Source organism: Aplidium turbinatum, chromosome 17, assembly GCF_918807975.1.
Source record: "Aplidium turbinatum chromosome 17, kaAplTurb1.1, whole genome shotgun sequence".
NCBI classification, from domain to species: domain Eukaryota; kingdom Metazoa; phylum Chordata; class Ascidiacea; order Aplousobranchia; family Polyclinidae; genus Aplidium; species Aplidium turbinatum.
Genome location: NC_137488.1, coordinates 10,740,073 through 10,759,095, shown reverse-complemented (window position 1 = coordinate 10,759,095; position 19,023 = coordinate 10,740,073). Strand labels below are relative to the sequence as shown.

The 19,023-nt window shown below is 37.9% G+C and overlaps 1 protein-coding gene across 2 annotated transcripts; it reads left to right on the top strand.

Annotated features, from left to right (window-relative positions):
• Positions 1 to 278: 278 nt before the first annotated feature.
• LOC145786562 (uncharacterized) lies at positions 279 to 14,393 on the top strand. 2 transcript variants are annotated; one of them, XM_082598239.1, is made up of 14 exons: positions 279 to 2,245; positions 3,060 to 3,257; positions 3,548 to 3,634; positions 4,334 to 4,436; positions 4,829 to 4,953; positions 7,294 to 7,385; positions 8,660 to 9,025; positions 9,346 to 9,431; positions 9,672 to 9,737; positions 10,324 to 10,384; positions 10,911 to 11,047; positions 11,429 to 11,655; positions 12,301 to 12,402; positions 13,030 to 14,393. In XM_082598239.1, exons 1-14 carry the CDS (start codon positions 2,063 to 2,065, stop codon positions 13,900 to 13,902), a joined length of 2,706 nt encoding a protein of 901 aa, XP_082454365.1. In that variant the 5' UTR covers positions 279 to 2,062; the 3' UTR covers positions 13,903 to 14,393. The 2 variants fall into 2 exon arrangements, with proteins under 2 accessions (XP_082454365.1, XP_082454364.1); XM_082598238.1 differs by having other exon boundaries at positions 280 to 2,245; positions 12,298 to 12,402.
• The last annotated feature ends 4,630 nt before the right edge of the window (positions 14,394 to 19,023 follow it).

Below are 19,023 nucleotides of genomic sequence, written 5' to 3'. Positions count from 1 at the left end.
AGAAGGTTTTTACAACATCAATGAGTAAACAAAATCAATCAGGTGAACTTGGAAACTTGTATAATTTATTGGTAAAGCTTTCGCCATCGTAAAGGCACCTTCTTAGTTGAGTATCTTATTCAAATAGAATAATTTAAATAATTATTCCAATAATAATGGAATGATTATTATATCTTTGAATAAGATTCTGAAAAAGCAGCCTTTACTGTGGCAAAAGCTTTATCAATTAATTATTCAAGTTTCTGAACCTGACTGATTTTTTTTACGTAATCTGTTTAATTATGCGGTTGTATCCTAAATAAAAGATCCTTGCATATCTTTTCATTCATAATAACATCAAGGAACCAGAACAGTGGTTGAGAGACATCAACTTTATTACATTACTTTTTGTAACATGTTGCTAATTACATGGTGGCTGTATATGATAACAATTAATTTTTGAGGCCATGGCTACCTTGTTATTTGAGCACAATTCTTTTTGTGCCGCTGTTCCACAGTGACAAAAGCTGGCTTTAATTGTTTATAACTCATTTCTCAATGAGTCAACTTAAGTGTTTTTTTCATAGTGCCAGATACCATTTTATTTTTCGTCATTAATGCATCTGGAACAAAAAAAAGATAACTATTAGTTAAATAAGTTAAAATACCAGCTCGTCAATGAAGGTGGCAAAACCTTGACAGTTTTAAGACATGCCTCAATAGTAGTTTATGTAGTAGGTAGGCTATATGTTTGTAGCTAGCACGTATAGAAAACCCCAGAAAAAACAAATACCAAAAAGATATAATGGAAACAAACAGAAGCACATACAGGCTGCACATGTGGAGTGTTAAACAACAGTCCAATGGAAAGTGTTGTGCATTGAATTTGCCGGTTTCAATATTTATGTGGATGGGCAGTTATCATAAAAATAGGTTGGAAAAAGAAACCCATTCTCAGGCAAAAGCTCGTTTCGATGTGGCCCTGAAGAACATGGTGTTAAGCTCTATCTATAGTTAGACTGCACATCACACAGTAACCTATGATGATTAGGGTTTGGGATCCAGTTAAAGTTATTGTTTCTTGTTGTGGTGGGTGGTGGAATGGATGAGCTGATGAATTAATATTAAAAACTTTGTCAGAAAGCTGCCGGTTTTGATTGTTTACGCAAATGCATAAGCTACCTTTGTTCAAATTCCAAAAAGTTGGCTTTGCCAAAAACTTGTAACAAAGATTGCAAGTCGTGCTGTGGCAATTGTAGCTCGTCTATTTAACGTTGAGTAACGGCATAATTGTATTTAACCGTTGAGTGATGGAGTAAAAATAGCGGATTGTGAAATGGTGCTGGTAATTGAAAGCTTTGAACATGTTTTGTATAGTTTTTGAACATGTTTTGTATATTTGCCGTTGTTCCAGTTGCATTTTTAAATTCAATGATATTTTGTTGGTTCTAACCTTTATACAGCTGTTCAATATGCAAAGCTTACGTTTCATAATAACTGCTTTTCGGAAAATAATATTCACTGCTCAGTAAGCAAAAAGAGCTGTTTTATGCAATCATTTTTTAATTTTTGTGTACTTAATTGTTCTCATTACATAACATTCTATGACCGTTGCAGTCGCTCTTAAACCTTGGCGTCAGCATAAAACAATGATGTTAAGTTGGCTAGCTCAGTGATTTTCAACCAGTGTTCCACGGAGCACTAGTATTCTGTGAAAGATCATCAGGTGCTCCATAAGAAATTTATTAGTTTGAATTACATTTTGAAATGCATGTGCTTTTAAAGATGTATAATATGTATGTTTCACACCACTACTTTGGTCCATGTGGTAGCGCGCTACTTTCGATCTGAGTAATGGATGCCCACTTCTGTCTGATAGTTGCACAAGGTGGCCTTAAAATTGACTCTGAATGTAATTTTGTTCAAATTATACTTGACAAGCACAAGATGATCATATTAAGTAACTTGTGCTGTTACATACCATTTTTGCCTTTGTTGATGTTTGCAGCTACTAAACATAGTTTAAAAAACCCTATCAAAGTTATCTATTTACCTCATTAACAAACTACCTGTCAAAGCCAAAATGCCAATTCAAATACAAGAGATTAATGAGAACAACGAGACATCAGAATGCCCACTTTGCATGGAGCCGTTAGAAGTTGATGACATCAATTTTTTTCCATGTGTGTGTGGCTATCAAGTTTGCCGATTTTGTTGGCATAGAATTCGAACAGATGAAAACGGCTTGTGTCCAGCATGCAGAACGGTAGGATTTGATAAGTATGTTACAGATTAGTGCATAATGAAAAATCATGATGAAAATTTAACGCAGCATTAAATATGTTTAATAATATTATGTGACTATTAATGTGACTATTAGTGGCTATATGTGACTATTAAAGTGACTATTAATAATATTAAACATATTATTACATATTATGTATTCTGTTTGAATATGCTGTTATTATTGTGAAATCGACTTTTAAAAATTACGCTAAGAGGTTAGATTGTTGTGCATATTATGCCAGCATTTGATGAATGCAAAATATGTAAAAGTAGTATTTTAGTGTACAAGAATAAAAAGCAAATGTTCTTTATATGAGTGGCTACAAATTGGTGGTTTATAAGAACTATATGCAAGGAGTCTTCACTTTCATGTAGTAAAAATTGTCACTGTGGTTAAGCTTTGGCACTCAATAATAAATTCAAACCTCAGTAATTTGTAATTGAGGTTTTTCTACAAAATGTTTCATTTAATGGTTAGAAAACGAAAAACTCCATTTTAAATTACAACTTTCTATTTGCTACAATTTAATAAATTGAGTCCAGATAAATCGTTTGTGTTCATTTTCTTGGAAGACATTTTCTGAATCATGGTACTCTTGAAGTTCTCATGTATGATGCAATAGGATATTTTCTCGTTTGTTTCCAGATTCAAAGTATTGAATATACAAATACCATGTTAAATTGCAATAATTGTCATCTTTATTTGCCAAATAAATTTTGTAATTTGTCTTCATTCGGTATTAGCAAAATGCATATCACAAATATTGTCTATTAAATTGTAGACTATTTTATAGTCCTATCCTGAAAACCCAGCTGAGTTTCGTCCTCTCACGGGATCTGATTTGCAAAAAATTCGACATGAAAAACGCCAAAAGGAAGTGCAACGACGACAAAAGTTAACTGATGGCCGCCGTCATTTAGCTGCCATTAGAGTTTTGCAAAAGAATCTTGTTTTTGTGGTCGGTCTTTCCCAACGTTTATCGGATTCAGAGGTGAGTTTATGGTTGCTATATAATTCACATTTAGATTATAAATTTAAACAAGTTTCTTTGAGCCTTTAACCGCTATTGTTGTAGTCAGTTGTTTGTATCAGATAAACTGTTAGTATTGCACAGGTAGCGATAGATTTTTTGAGTATTGTAACTTGAATGAGTTGTGGGAATTTTTTGAAAGTTTTTCAATAGCACTGTAGTGATTGTTCAATACAGCATTGCAGTTAATAACTGCTGTTGCCTTGATTTTAGCTGTCATTCATATATATACCTTTTTCAAATATTCATAGGTACTAAGCCGCCAAGATTACTTTGGGAAATATGGAAAAATCCTTAAAATGGTGATAAATAGTAATACTGCCTATGCTGGTGCTCAGGTATGGCCAACATGTCTTCAGTTTAAAAAACTGTAGCAGTTACAATATTTAAGCCCTGTCTGTTAGTGCGAGTTAAAATTAAATCTATTGCTGTCATGAAGGATTTTTGTTAGGTTTGAATTGATCACAGTTCAATCTGAAAAATTGAATATATTTTTTTATTTTCTACTTTGTGCTTTAAGAGAATACACAAAAGAGTAAATATAACATCAAAATATTTACATATGTCCAGTGAAAAAGTATGACATCTGTTTTCATATTTTGCTTTGTCTAGGCATGTTTTCTCATTTGCTTGCACCTGTATTAAAAACTTAAAGAAAACCATGCTTGAAGAATACAAAACCCGAGTTGCTAAAGATTGTGTTCGTATCAAAAGCAAATTTTCAAAGTAACCCCCAATGCAATGGAAGCAAGTATGCACGAGAGCACCTGCTTGGTATATGTGGAAAACTATAATCACAAACCTTCCGTCTCTAACCTTTTTAAACCTCATTGTAAAGTTAGTATTTCTGATCTAGTTACAAGTTTCTGAAATATATAGCAATTCTTTGAGGACCTTCTGATGATCCCATTTTTAGGGTAGAACACTGAAACAGGCTGTCAAGGGTTTAGTTTAAAGATTAATAGCTATATTTGATTTAGCAATTTTTTGAGGTGTATGATTTGGTTGGCACAACATTAAATTTAATTCCTTTGCAGGGTCCGAGCTGTAGTGCATATGTAACCTATTCTAAAATGGAGGAAGCACTGAGAGCGATTCAGTCTGTCAACAATGTCCACATTGACGGAAGGACACTGAAAGGCGAGTTATTTTGTACTCAGACCTTCCTTGTTTGATAGACGTATTAATAACTTCGCATTTTATTTGAATGATAATTTGGGCAATTGTAACATAAGGCTCTTATTCGTAACCCTTGTGCGTTAGTAAACACGCTTTTACAGACGTTTTCACACTGTAACGTTACGTTTCTTCAACCCTTTTATCCACACCCTGGTCGAGGTAAGATAAAAAAATTGTTTAAGAAATACCAATCCAATAACTTACTGAGCAATTTTAGCTTTGTGCGAAACAGCTTGCAAATCGCAGCATGTCAAAAAATGCAGCCTTTCGTTTTGTTTGTTATAGTTCTGAAACTCAGTTATTGATTTGTACGAATGCAAATCACTTGACTTTGTTTAATCATTGATATGCAGCTTCCCTTGGCACTACGAAGTATTGCAGTACATACCTGAAAAATCAACAGTGCCATAAATCCGATTGTATGTATCTGCATGAGCTCGCTGACGAAGAAGCAAGTTTTACAAAGGAAGATATGCAGGTGCTTTGCTTTGTTCTGCCTGTCACATGACTCACTTTCGTCAGTTGGACAAAACTGCAAACCACATGATTCTGGTTGTGACGTTTGACGAGTTGTCAGTGTTTGTTTTAAACAACTACTTGTGTTCCATTTTCGATGCTTTGTGTTCATATTATTTTATCAGCACAGTGCGTCAACCGCTGTTTGGTTTTACAGGGTTGGTTGGTTTATGTGAATTTTCAGTACTCATTTTTGTGTGCGCAAATAGCACACAGACTTTAGCCTGGATACAAAAAGGGCTGAGGTGTTTCGGTCTTTCGGAAGCACAACCGGTTCATTGATTTGATTGTTTAGTGATGTGAGTGTCCGCATGTGCATCAAAAGATATGGGTTCAAAACCTTGTATCATCCCAAGAATTTTTCAACAATGGTAGTGAGTCTTATTCCTACTTGGCACTCAGCAAAGGTACGGCTTCAAGGCGATAGCGTATTCGGTTACGTCGACACTATCCTCTTCGTGAGTTGTTATGAGCAGCTCATATCTGGTATGGACAGCGTTATATTTCAAATTTTTTATATTTTATTGCAAAAATTTTAAAGCTAGTATGAATATTGGAGGATGTATTATTGTATGACTTAAAGCGAGATGCTTTTGTGGTCTTGCCCTGCCAATAGGGTCCGCAGGCTGCTACCACGTTGCACATCGATTCTGTGGTGACTGGTGTAAAGCACACAGTTTTACATGAAGGCAAAACTCTGTGACGTACTAACGGATCTCTCCTCCCAGAGCCATGTTCTTCAATTGTGAAGAACTACGAACACTTAATTATGTCTAACGTACTCGTCATAAATGCCCATGCATCTACTATACCTCTATCTGTTGCTCAGTTAACTACTTCTTTGGCGGTCCTGCTAGCCTACATAAGATCATCATCATCATCATAATCCATCGTCGGTTTGTTCCCCACTAGTGGGGGTGGCCGATTGTTTCCGCGCAGCAATTGTTTTTATCCCTTTTCTCCATTTCACCCTGTCCCTTGCATCTTCCTCCTTCAGTCCGACTTTTTTAAATTCATCCTTCACTTGTTGTTTCCGCGTTCTTCTTGGACGACCGCGTTTCCTCTTCCCATCCACCTTTAGATCTAGTGCCTTTCTAAGAAAACTTCCTTCCTCCCTCCTTATCACATGTCCATACCATCTTACTCCATTTGCCCTTGCCATTTGGTCTATGGTCTCTCTCATCTCTAGCATATCCAACAATTCTTCAGTCCTTTTTTCCCTTCTCGTTTTCACCCCACACATTGCTCTCACCATTGACCTTTCTGTTCTTCTCAGGATTGCCAGTTCACTCTCTCTCAATACCCATGTCTCGCTACCATATAGCATTGCAGGCCGCACGCAGCTCCGATCAGTTCCATTGATTTCAGACTGGCTGAATTTGTCCGGCTGCCAAAGAAAAATACTTTTTACCAGACGTGGCAAATTCGAGGCTAACATACAGTCGTCAGTGGCTACAGTCTATGAAAAGTCTGCAACTTTTCGCTGACCCGTTTTCCGTCCTCCTGCCATTTGAGATCGGTTGCGTATTTTCAAAGATGTAGTCTACTGTGCAATAAATGTTTTGTGCTTATTTTAAGATAGATTTATGTGTGTTTGGGTTCGAGAGTCTATATATTGGATTTACGAGTTTAAATTATATGAAGGTGGCATTGAACCACTGTCAGCAAAGAACTTTGATCCGATCAAGTGCAACGTTTGAACGGCAGTGGCGTATTGCCAGATTTAAGTCTAGATATGTCATAACAGTAGAAATGTCTGTTTCATTTTTACCATTTGTTACAAAGAATAATATTGATCCACAGCTGTTCTAAAGAATACGTAAAAAATAATGGTTAAAAAGTAATGCTGTATTCTAGTTGTATAGATCTAGAGTTTGCATAGATCTAGCACACACGAGGCATTCAACGTAGACGACTTTTCCTAATGAACGCATGAACTTTTGCACCAATAACACAGATTCCAGTGAGGATTTTATGGTTGTTATTATTGTTGTTATGCAAAACTTCCATCAAAGGAAACGAGGCAGACATCCTGATAAGTCAACTTCGGTACTGGCTTCCAGACGTTATGATGCTGAACTTAACGCCAGCTTAGAAATATTTGCGTTTCAAGATTGAAACAAAATTCGCTACCCACAAAAGTGTGATAGAGTTTCTTCGGAATAGAGTGCGAGAATGGTTGTCAATTACAAAGGTGTGGGGTGTGGCTTGAGTTTTTGCAGCATTTTTTGTTTTGTTTCAATGTTGCTTTAGCATTAATGCAACGCAAGTTAGATCATTTACGAATGTGATAACGTTTTAGGCGGGAAAGCATCAGGAATTGGAACAACGACTGATTGATCAGCTAATTCAAAAAGAAATTGAAGCAAAAACTCTCACTGAATCGCTAGCAAGGTGGGTGATGTTCTTTCCTCTGGTAATCTTTTAAATTCTTTAAGCTTTCATAGTTGAAGATTAATCTGTGTTTTACCTGCCATTACAAGTCAGTTATGGCTGATATATATAGCAATTTATCTAGTATATATCTACTCTAAAACAATCTAATATTTGACTTTTAAATTAGGCCTGATGAATATAAGGATACATCTTGCTTTTCGTGTCTCAAATCCCGGAAACAACTTTCTAAAAGGTACCATAAAAAATCCCCTATACCGAGATTTAACAATAGTTTGACCAATCGGAGCGGTGCTGATCAGTGGAGCGTGATATGTTGTTCTCAACAGTCAGTGGAGCGTGAGATTGCGTTTTTCACCACTCAAGGCCAGTGTTGCCAAATTTTGTACTCTGTTTATCAATTTGTTCCCTATTTAAAAACAATTTGGTATCCATTCATTAAGTGTGGTTGGCAGCACTGTTCAAGGCGTAGTAATGCTGATTAGTCAGTCGCAGTGGTCAGCCGTGTTTGAATGGCAGTTGAAAATATGAAGCAAATCGGTATACCAACAACTAGACTTCACAGTCACACTTAGGCTAAATTGGAAAGTGCTGGTTGTACTTTAACATTTCAAAAAAAACCCAGATATTGCTGATTCCTTTCTACTAGTTTGTCTCTCAGTCACATGTTCCAATAAACATAACCTAGCTTAAAACTGCATTCATTAAAAACCCTGTTGGTTACAAATTTTTCTGTGAGGACTTGTTGGATTCATGATGACTCTTTTGCTGTTTAAATGTAATGCCTCAAACTGGCACATTCCTCGACATGAAATGGCCTGTCATGACTAAGGTACGATACAGTTTTTGCTGTTGTTAAAAAAAAATTATTGTAAACGTTGGCTATTTGTGATGTTTTTTGTGTAGAGTTTCTTTGCGCTTGCAAAGTGTGAAGACACTTAAGCTCAACACAAACTTAACTGAGAATCTGACATGCAATGTGCGTTGTTTTTAACTAAGCCACGAATTAAACGGCTGGCTTCGAAAAAGCAGCTACAAGCGAGTTTCAAAGACACTTGTCTTTCTTGGCACTGCTGAGACTTGCTGACTGCTGAGCGTGCAAGAAACGCAATCATCATGCTCCACTGATCAGCACCGCTCTGATTGGTCAAACCATTGCTCAAAGAGGATTTTTTTATGGTACCTTTTAGAAAGTTGCATCCCGGAGAGGGGTGTAATTTCCAAGTTATTATTGCACCTATGTGATGATGATTAATTGATGATTTATATCATAGTTTGGATAACTCTATTTCAACTGAACCCGAAAAATGTACGACGCGCTCCCGAAGGCACAGTGGTTCATCTGGACCGACACAACCCATTCCCAAGCAAGAAAATAGTTGGATAGCCGGTATGTCCCGTGCCGGTGACCAAGGACTTTCTGCTCGACTTTCTTCGTCTCTGGAAGAAAAAATCATCAAACCAAAAAATTCAGCTCAAAGAAAAACGAAAAAAATATCTCCATGTCATGTTGACAAGGCCTACAAACCGCCCCCTAATGACGTCATTGTTACTGATTCCAGTCAAATGTCGTCTGAATGTTCGTCAGCTGCCGTCACTCCACCGCCACCTAGTTCATCTCCTACGGAGAATCACAACAGGTGAGCACGTTCGACAAGTCTTCCCCAAGTTAGGCTTTTCCACTGATAATATTATTTTTTGACTTAAGGTAGTTGCACCGTTTAAAAAGGAGTATAGCTTATTTAAATTTTATGCTAACGATATTGCAAAACCTTTGATAAAAATCTCAAAATTTTCTTTATTAAAAATGCATAGTTGGTTCAACAAAAAAAAGGTTACTACTATTAGATTAAAGCTGGGAATACCTTCCGTATTTTGGCAGTTAATTGCATACCTAGAATTTAATGATACATTTGCATGTGGTGGAGTTTCTATATTTGCTTTTATCAACACCTTTTAGGCTTGAAAACGAACCGAAACATGACACACCTAACCTAGAAATTGAGCCCACGAGCACCATACCGACCGTACAACCTGAAACTAGTGGTATGTGGAGCGTGATATGTGAGCCTATCTGCCTGTTAACATTATTAACAAAGTAACTTGTTTATCTACTTTAAATTATTTTCATTAGTGTCCTTTAGTTATCTAATGTCTATTGTGCTTACGCGGTTCATCTACTTCAAATCATTAATGCTCCAAGCAGAACATTTTTTAACGTGAGCAGTAGTGTAGTCGGTATAATAATAAGTTTTGTTGATGATGTTGTTATGTCTTTTTGTGTAGAATTCAACAAGCCACCAAGAGAAGAAGAAAGCTCACTTATGCCAGATATTACCGAACTAGTTCAGGGTATATATATTTTCCATTCATATTTTATGTATTGTGGTCTGCAGACACTATTGAAGATTTTACTCTGCAACCTTTGATTTCTACTTTGTAGTGATTTGTGTGTTGATATGTCTATTTTATGTCGATATTGTTGAGACAAGATACAACGAGAAACTGCATCTTATTGTTTTTGTGAATGTGGTGCTGAGGAACAGAGCACAGCCCACATCATCAATTTTATGATTGTTGTACCATCGTCAACCCACCGAACCAAGTCGAAGGTCAGCGTGTCTTGGATGATGAAACCAAAGACTAGTTGCTCTCTAATAGCCTTCCAGTGTAGTTCGGGAACATCGTTAATCTGGGCTGGTATAAGATAGATCCTCGACCCCGATGGCTCAAACGAAGAGCAATTGATGCGCAAAATCTATTTCAGAAATACGAAAGTATTTTATTTCTAGTCAACGCCTAAATTTTGTTACGTCTATACTCTGTTGTCAGTTGTTCAAATAATGATTTTCGCATCCTCGTACCAAAAGCAATCGTTGTACGGCACTTTAAGGATAAGATTGACGTACTAAGGCTTTGGTATTTTCTTGCAACACAGATTCCTTATTTATTGCAAAGCCCGACGAAGAACCACCGCAACCATACAAGCCATTTCAAAGGTACACAGCTCAGATTGTACGAATGCATGTAAATAAATAATAGGGCCTATCAAGGGTCCTGTGTAACGTGAAACTCTAATGTATGAAACGTGTTTTTGTTTTATGTATCTGTTCCTTGCAGTCAAAAGTAAGTAATTCAAAGTCGCAAAAACGGGTTTCTTGAAAACGTTGTTTTCACACGAAAATTTACTCTTGTCAAATAAAAATCTTCAATTTCAACGCAGCCACTCAGCATTCAGCAACATTGCTATCTTGATTAAGCTCATCCCATGGGATTGAATAAAGCTTCTTTTTTTTCTGGATAACTCCAAAACAAATTTTAATGCTCTTCTACCAGAACTGCCAATGTATTTACCTGTAGACCCAAAGCTGTTGTCTCTTGGGCACTCATTGTCTGCGTATAAAGACATTAGGTCGCATGGCGTTTATTGGCGCGTTGGATTTACTCTTACTGTCGAAAGTGCGATTTTGCTTTGCGTCGCAAGCATAGTGCTTCATTGCATCGTCCTGTTGTTTTATTTTTCAGATTCAATCATCCTGTCGATAATAACTACACGACGATGAATTCCAATTTTTCTTTAAATAATTTATTACCGCAAAGTTTTGATTCTTTTGAAGACACAACTTGGAATCATGAAAACTCAAATTCTCAACAACTATCAGGTAAATCTTCGTTTTGGGAGCATTTTCTAGTTAAAATGCAAGATAACATGCAACGTACAGATTGAAAAATTGTGGCTGTTTAGAAAGTCCGTTCCTTCAACACGTATCGTTTTTTTTTTTACATTGATTTGCTGGCTGGGATCCTTGACACGATTCCTTATTGGATCACATTGCAAAACGATGACCTACATCGGCTTCATGCACTTGGTTTTGTTTTTAAAAAGTTTCCTGAAATAAAACAATTCTATATAAGTTGCGGTTATTTCAAAAAAATTGATCGGTTATTTCAAAAAAATTGAAATTGGAAGCTGATCTGCAGAAATGTGAAAGTTAGATGCAACCTCATTGGCTTCACTGCTTCTATTTGCTCTGTATCTTTAGACACTATACCAATCAAAAGCTCCAATAATTGGGAGGAAGCGTTTGGTTTTGGAAACAAGTATTCCTGTGCTCTTGCTCCTGCTCCTCCTCAATTCACCCAATCCGATCCTCCGAAAGATGCAGGAGATGATGATCTCGGGTTCGATCCCTGGGCAGTATGTAATCAAGGTTTTGCTGATCTCATCGAAAAAGAAAGCACCCCAAGCAACAACCAGCCAAGCCAAACGGTTAGTTCCAAGAATGTTGACAATCGCTTTCGATGCAAAACCTCACCAGAAGTGTCTAGGACAGGGGTGGGCAAACTTTTTATATCGAGGGCCGCATTCAGAATCTGAATTTGTTCGAGGGCCGCAGTATAGTATACTTACGATTATAAGCCAAAACATAAAATCTAAAATAGTCAAAACACAAGCTTTTATTTATTGTGAAAGTGACGAAAGAAACGGAGATTTTATATACAGTACATGTGTTACATATTAGTTTGCCCACCTCTGGTCTAGGACATCTCGTCCGTTTAAAATGAAGTGTGTCAACCAACCAGCATTGTGTTGGTAAACGTGAATATGGTGTTAAATTTTAATTTCTCTGTTTAATGCTAATTTTGGTTTCAATTTCCATGTTTTTACATATGTTTACGTTGTTATTCAGTGCAGCGTGCTTCGGTGTCCTGTCACGTATTCACTGAACAGGCTGCCATTACTCAATTTATTTTTTTTGCCGAAAGTTTAGTGATGTGTGATGAACGAAAGGTCGTTATGAATCGTATTGTTGCATAAAGTAGCAAACAAACATTAACGTTTTTGACTTCAAAGTTTCAAGGCCGCCTTGGAACTTTACCACTTACAAACGCCTCTATTCCTTTTGTTTAGCAGGGTGGTTGGAATCCTAACCAGCATCAACAGCTTCCTGTCATGCACAACCCTCTTCCCGGTATGTTCTCGTCAGTACGTCAGGAGCAAACTACAGAAAACAACGTGAGTTGGTTTTTAGTCACTAGTAATTTGTATCTTTCACTTTCATATCAAATCGATTAAAAGTAAAAATTGAATCATCTGTGACTTCACCATAAACTTTTTTTGCTTTCCTGTTGGAGGAATTGTTGTAGTACTAATTGTCAAAAATCCAATCGTGTTCTCAGTTGATACGTTTGAAATCACCAAAACCGAGTTTGATAAAATATCACTCAAGCTCAGTAAGGAAGTAACTTAGCAGGAAAGTTACTCAATACTCTGACTTGCTATGGGACTGCAAGCTTCAGTTTTACCATAGTAAACGTTTTGCTTTCAGCACTATTCTGCTCGATATGTCGTGTCACGTCAGGTTTCGTAAGACTAGCGTCTGGCGTTGTACTTTTTCACTATTTCTGCCAAAGCATTCTTACATAGACTTGTGACTGTTACAGATATTATTTTTGATGAGTCATCGGATACGCTTTAGCGTCTGTGCTGCGTAGACCACGCACAATAGCGTGATTCGCGGAAAATTGTATTATAAAATTCTGTAATTTAAAATCAGGAAAGGTTTCGAAGTAAAAATATGTATACTATTACTGAGTCCTGCATCATCATTATTGAACTAAATTAACTCTTTCCTTGTTGCAGTTTAACATGAAGCCGTCTAATGGGTTTCCGTCGGCTTTCTCACGTGATACTAACCCGAGTTTGCCCCCTTACACTCCCCACCATCACACTCACGAGAGTAACTCTTTCCTATCAAACCCAAACCACGGGAAACCAAATCTTATGCAAAGTCCGGTTAAGAATGGGCTCAATGAATGGCAAAATGGTTTTCGAGCTCTTCTGCCCAGCGTCAACATCAATTTTGCGATGGGAAATCCGTCCACTACAGCAAACGCAACACCAAACACCGCTTTTCCTGCTGGTGGCAGCATGCCTGGCTTTGGGAAGTCACCGTTACAAAGCAGTAGTTCCAGTCAAAGCAAATCGATTATGGGCTATGGCGATTGGATGAACGGACCGCAGAGCCACTCTCAACAGGCGCAAACTCAATCAGCTCTTTTTCCAACTCCATTGAACAGAAACACGTCGCTTTTTCAAAACGGTTTTGGTTTAAATCACTCAACCGATGATAGGTACAGTCCTGTGGCGCCGCCACCTGGTTTGAACCTTTCGTCTTACCACAACGATCCGGCCATCATTTCAAGCGGCAGCAAAGCGACTCTTCCACAAACTCCAACCTCAGAAGAAACTCCACACTGGATGAGATCCTTACAGACACTAACAGAAAGCGACAGTTCCATGGCCCCGAGCCACAAAAACAGCGGATTTCTTCCATCATCCAACCATCCGGCCCCTTCCACATACGCATCTTGGCCTTCCTTGTCAAACAACCCTGCTCTGCCTCCTATGACCAATGTTAGTCTACCACCTCCAGGATTTCAGACCAGAGCTCCTTTCAGTAACAAAGCCACAGATTTTGGAGTACATCACAGTTTGTTAGAGAATCAATCGTAACTTTGGACAAATGGTAAGAATACAATTCAAGATCCCATCACTATTTTTTTTAAAGAATTTACTGAAACGTGTTTCCAACAAGAACATGTTTTGGTGAAGAATTTGTTTGCTGAACGTGGCGTGCGAGCGTGGTTCCTGATTGGCTTTGTTACACGTAATTTTTAGTGCTTTTTATTTTTGGTGCAAGTTAACTCAATATAACATAGTTCAAAAGATATCTTTAACTGTCCGAAGACAAGATAAAATAGGTTGAAAGCTAATGTTAAAAAATACGTATCGTTTACTTGTGAACATTGTACTGAAAATCTTGCTGATGGCATAATTTGGTAGCGAATTGGGATATTGGCATACAAAGTATTATCATTAAAGCTTTGTAAAATTATAAACCGGTATTTGAAGATTATGAGACATAGCCCACTATCGTTCCAGTGTCTGTGTGGATTTCTCCATCAAACTTAGCAATGTTAATTTTGCAAATGAGAATAAATGACTGCAAGAAAAATTGTTGACTGCAAGAAAAAATTACAAAAAAGGTTGGTTTCTGAGACATTTTAACTCGCTCTGGCCTGCTTGAAACACATCATTCGGTTTTACGAAGCATAGTACTTCTGCTTACAGATGTGCATTGGCAGCTGAATTTGACAGTTATTGGAGAAGGAAAGTGCCATTTAGTAAATTCTTTTTCACAGTTTTAACTTTTTTATCAGCTCAGTTAATACTTAACCACTGTATGTCATAAACGGGGAGGTGAAGTGCTGTTTCCACTCTCGGGGTGTGCCCTAGAGCCACTTCAAAGACAGCTTGTCACTCAGGTGGTACTAGAGGATAAAATAATTCAGACAACAACAAACAAGCGGTAACTTTGCTCTGCCAATTCGGTTTTGTGGTTCAATGCTTCTGCAAATATGTGAAACTTTCAGGATTAAGCTTCCACTGAGGTTTGTTCAGTCGAGGACGATGATTTCCACAATCAATGAAGGCTTCTGCAGACGTTGAACTAATGTATAATGGGCGGATTTGGCGACCTGACGGTGCTTTTGTAATCAAATCTGGAAACTTTGCAGAGCACTTGATGGATTACGAACAACAAACAGAAACTTCACTTCATCGGTCTGGATAACCGAGCCATCGACAGTGGTTCAAGCCCCCAAATATATGTAAACTCCAGAATTAAGCACTTCAAATTAAAAAGAAACTTTTTTCTAGTCTAAATATTCCCATAATCGGTTAATCAATACATAATTCAGCTTACTTTCGCGTTCAGGCTTAGTCGTTTTTAAGTTTTGTAAACTGCTATGCCCATACACTGCTAGGCCTACAATGCTAGTTACAAAACAAGTGGCTAACTTTTCTGCATAACTTACAACTGTGTTGCTAAAGTGGTAAATAAAAGGAACTGCAGCAGTGGCGTAGCCAGAAAAAAATGTGGGGGGGGGGGGGGGAAATATTTGATGAATTGCAGAGAACGACAAAGTGTTTGATTTAAGTAAAGACATCTCCACGTGATGTGCAGTGGCGTATCCTGGTGGGTTAAGCAAGGGAAGCAATAAAGCTGGTAGGGGTTTAGAGCGTGGCGAAGGCACGCGTATTCTAGGGGGTCTGGGGGCATGCTCCCCCGGAAAATTTTTGCAAAATTACATTCAAATAATGGATTATAGTGCTTTCTGGAAACACTTTCAGGGTAATATTTGTATGAAATTTATAGGCAGATAAACAGCTATTAACTTATTAAAGGTAGCTGTTATACTCGAACGGGCAAAAACTGCGGCTAAAATTAGAGAACACAAAAAACTCAGCTACACAAAAACCCAACAGAGTAAACGATTCTGAAATTGCTTCCACAGATTAGTTAAAAGAAGCATAAATCGCGTAAACTTAGCGCGATTTACGATTTGGAAAATTTATTGGTGTCTTTCTGTGTGTCTAAAACAAGTCCTGGGAGGTGTTAATAGCCAGATGTCTTGGAAAACGATATAAATTTATACAAATTATATTATATTTTCAACAAAGGGTTCAACTTCGGAATCCAAACTTTGAAAATTTGGGGGGGGGCATGGCCCCTTTCGCCCCCCCCTGGCTACGCCTATAAACTGCAAGAAGAATAATAGGTAACTTATACAAAACATTGAAGCAAAAACTTTCAAAAATTAAAACCGTTTTGCTTCTGACCGATTTGCTTATGAATCTGTTTCGGCCTCAACCAGCTCTGGTTGGTTGTTTTGAATCTTTATCATCGGACTGACAAAGCCTTGATATGTTATTCCTGGTAGTTTCGCATACTTGTGAGGCTCTTGACGCAGGGCCGGTTACCGAGATTGGCAGAGTGAAGTTTCCGTTAGTTGTTGAAGTGTTGTTGCCGGGAAATTATTCCATTCACTAGATGCCACTGAGTAAAGAGCAGTCCTGAAATGCGTTGCTCAAGCGCACACCCCGAGAGTCGACCCAGCGCCGCGTGATCTTGAGCCGAACACGTAGCCACTGAGCTAACGAAGCTCTGTTTCTATGCGAATAGCCTACCTGAAGAACAGTGAACAGACCTCGACCTTTATCAACAACTTCATCATTTTTGTGGCAGCTATTAATGGGGAAGCATTCATGTCTTGGATGATGAAGCCAAAGGCTGGCTGATCCCAGTAACAGGGCCGTTGACAGGATTTCTCGGGCCCGGTACCAATTTATTTTCGGGCCCCCTTCATCGACAATGTCATGAATATAAAGGTTGTGTAATGTGTACAAATTTTTATTGATGTCGTTTTAGCATGGTCATTTAACAAATCTTGCGCAATCTTAAAATTTCTTGAACCATAAAACTTAGGCTACTATCTCTACCTAGCGGTTGCTTTTTTGAACTTTTATTTGTCACATGGCGCTAGAGTAATACTTCTCGATTCCATTAATGTTTCACTGGTCATTTTAGGCTCACCAGAAGAGAATTTACAGCAAAGTTAGAGAAGACAGTCAGAAAGTTTTCAATTTGATTTGGGAAAGGTTTTTGGGCCTAGGTCAAACATTTGCTGATTGCTGCAACCTGAAAAGCGGTTTTAGTCTAATTTTTAGAGCAGAAATAGGGATAGCAATCTTCTTACCTGTGCCATTTCAGTTTTTGAGTTTGAACAAATATTAGCCAGTTTATTTTGAAATTCGTGTTTCGGGTAATATTCGTCGTTGGGGAAATCACTTTTGGCTACTATTGGTCACAGCGGTAAACCATAATAATGACCAAAAAAAACACTCTTCTGAAAACGTCTATTCAAGAATTGTATTTCTGTAAAATTAGCCTCAAGGCTGTCGAAATTGGAACGCAACACCGTACGCCACTAAAACTTGTCACTACAATACAAATTACTGAGATAAAGACGGAAATTTCGTCCAGCTGGTAAGCACTAAGCAAAACAGTTAAATATGCGACCAACTCTTCAAGCAACAATTTTAAATGACGAGAATAGATTGCAATATTTCAAACGCACGTAAGCAGTTTCTGTGACGTAATAATGAAAAGCATTATGAAGCTATTCAGACACCTGTTGAATTTAGCTTACATCATATCTCGTAATTCAAGATTTAACGATTATGTAATGTTTCAACAGGTGTGACCAAGGTGATGCAATCTTGGCTCATTTTTAGGAATTTCCATGACGTAAGACGCCAGCTAGATTAAGTAGACCAAAACGGTTTCATGTGACGTTTGATTTGGTGAAAAATTGTTCGTAACAACTGTACTAAATTCTTATTTTTCTGTTTGGTGGCTAAAGTGGCTATTTTAGCATCAGAAAGCTGAAGTGGGCCCGGTACTCAGAAGGGGGCCCGGCACTTTACCATCTGACGGCTGAAATGGCTGTTTTAACTTCTGATGGCAATTCCTTTAGATCTGATTATATTAAGATCTTGATAATGTTTAAAGTCAAGGGGAATTTTTTTCATCCGGGCCCCTTAAATATTCCGGGCCCTGGTCCAAAAATACCACCTAGACCCCCATGTCAACGCCCCTGCCCAGTAACTAAGTGTAGGCTAATCCAAAAAAAACTTCTTTAATCCTGGGATGCTAATCCAAAAAAAAACTTCTTTAATCCTGGGATGGTAAAAGATAAGCCATTAAGCCTACTGCTCCAAAATATCAGACGAAAATTAGGACACAAGAGAAACTTGAAATTATTTTATGCTTAAAATTTGTCATGAGTGATTTTGGGATGGGGCTTTGAGATGTTCCATCTTGAAGAGACCCGAACAACTTTTAACCTGGCTCCAAACAACTTAGCGCCGACACTGCTTACAGTTAGCCTATAACAGTGGTTCTCAACGGGGGCTGTACCGCCCCCCGGGGGGCGTTTTGATTGTGCAAGGGGGCGGTATGATTACCTCGGCTTAAAGGGGCGTTTTGATTATTAGGGAGCATTCTGGTTTAACCCATCTACCAACCAGCGTAACGATTTCGTCACATCATTTTCTGGATAATCTACTCTACATACTCGCACGATAGCCAAACAATTTCTCTTACACCATCGTCGTATTTGATTGACCAAGCGTTTTGTTTACAAACGCTATCTATTTAAAGTTTAAATTCAGTAATTTTTCAGTATATCACAAAATCTGGTGAGTTCCATTATGATGTAACCACTACTACCAGTGTACTGTTTTCATGCTCGCAAACATATATATTTGCTTTTCGTAATTAATCGTTTTTTGTTGGGGGACGGTAAAATTTCGCCAGTTTATAAAGGGGGCGTCGGGCCAAAAAAGGTTGAGAAACACTGGCCTATAACAACACCTCTAAGTTTTGCCAAAAATAAATTATTAAAAACTATCGACTCAGGCTATCGACATAACAATGTGGTTTTAACCCTGTTGGGCCCATTGTATCATATATGCAACATGACGTTAGGGCTCTTCCAGAGCCCCCTTGGATATCGCGAAACTTACTTTTTTTTTTATAAAAGGCTGGTGTCGCTATTGAGCTACAGTTTTTTGTTGAAAACCGATTGGTAGATGTAAGTCACGTGACTTTAGCCGGATTTGTTTTTGGCGCGATTTTGTCTGCTGAAAGGGGTTGAGAAGTACACAAAAGTTGAAGAAGATATCTTGTTTTGTAGGGTAAGTTATTTTGTTGTTTTTGTGCGAAACATG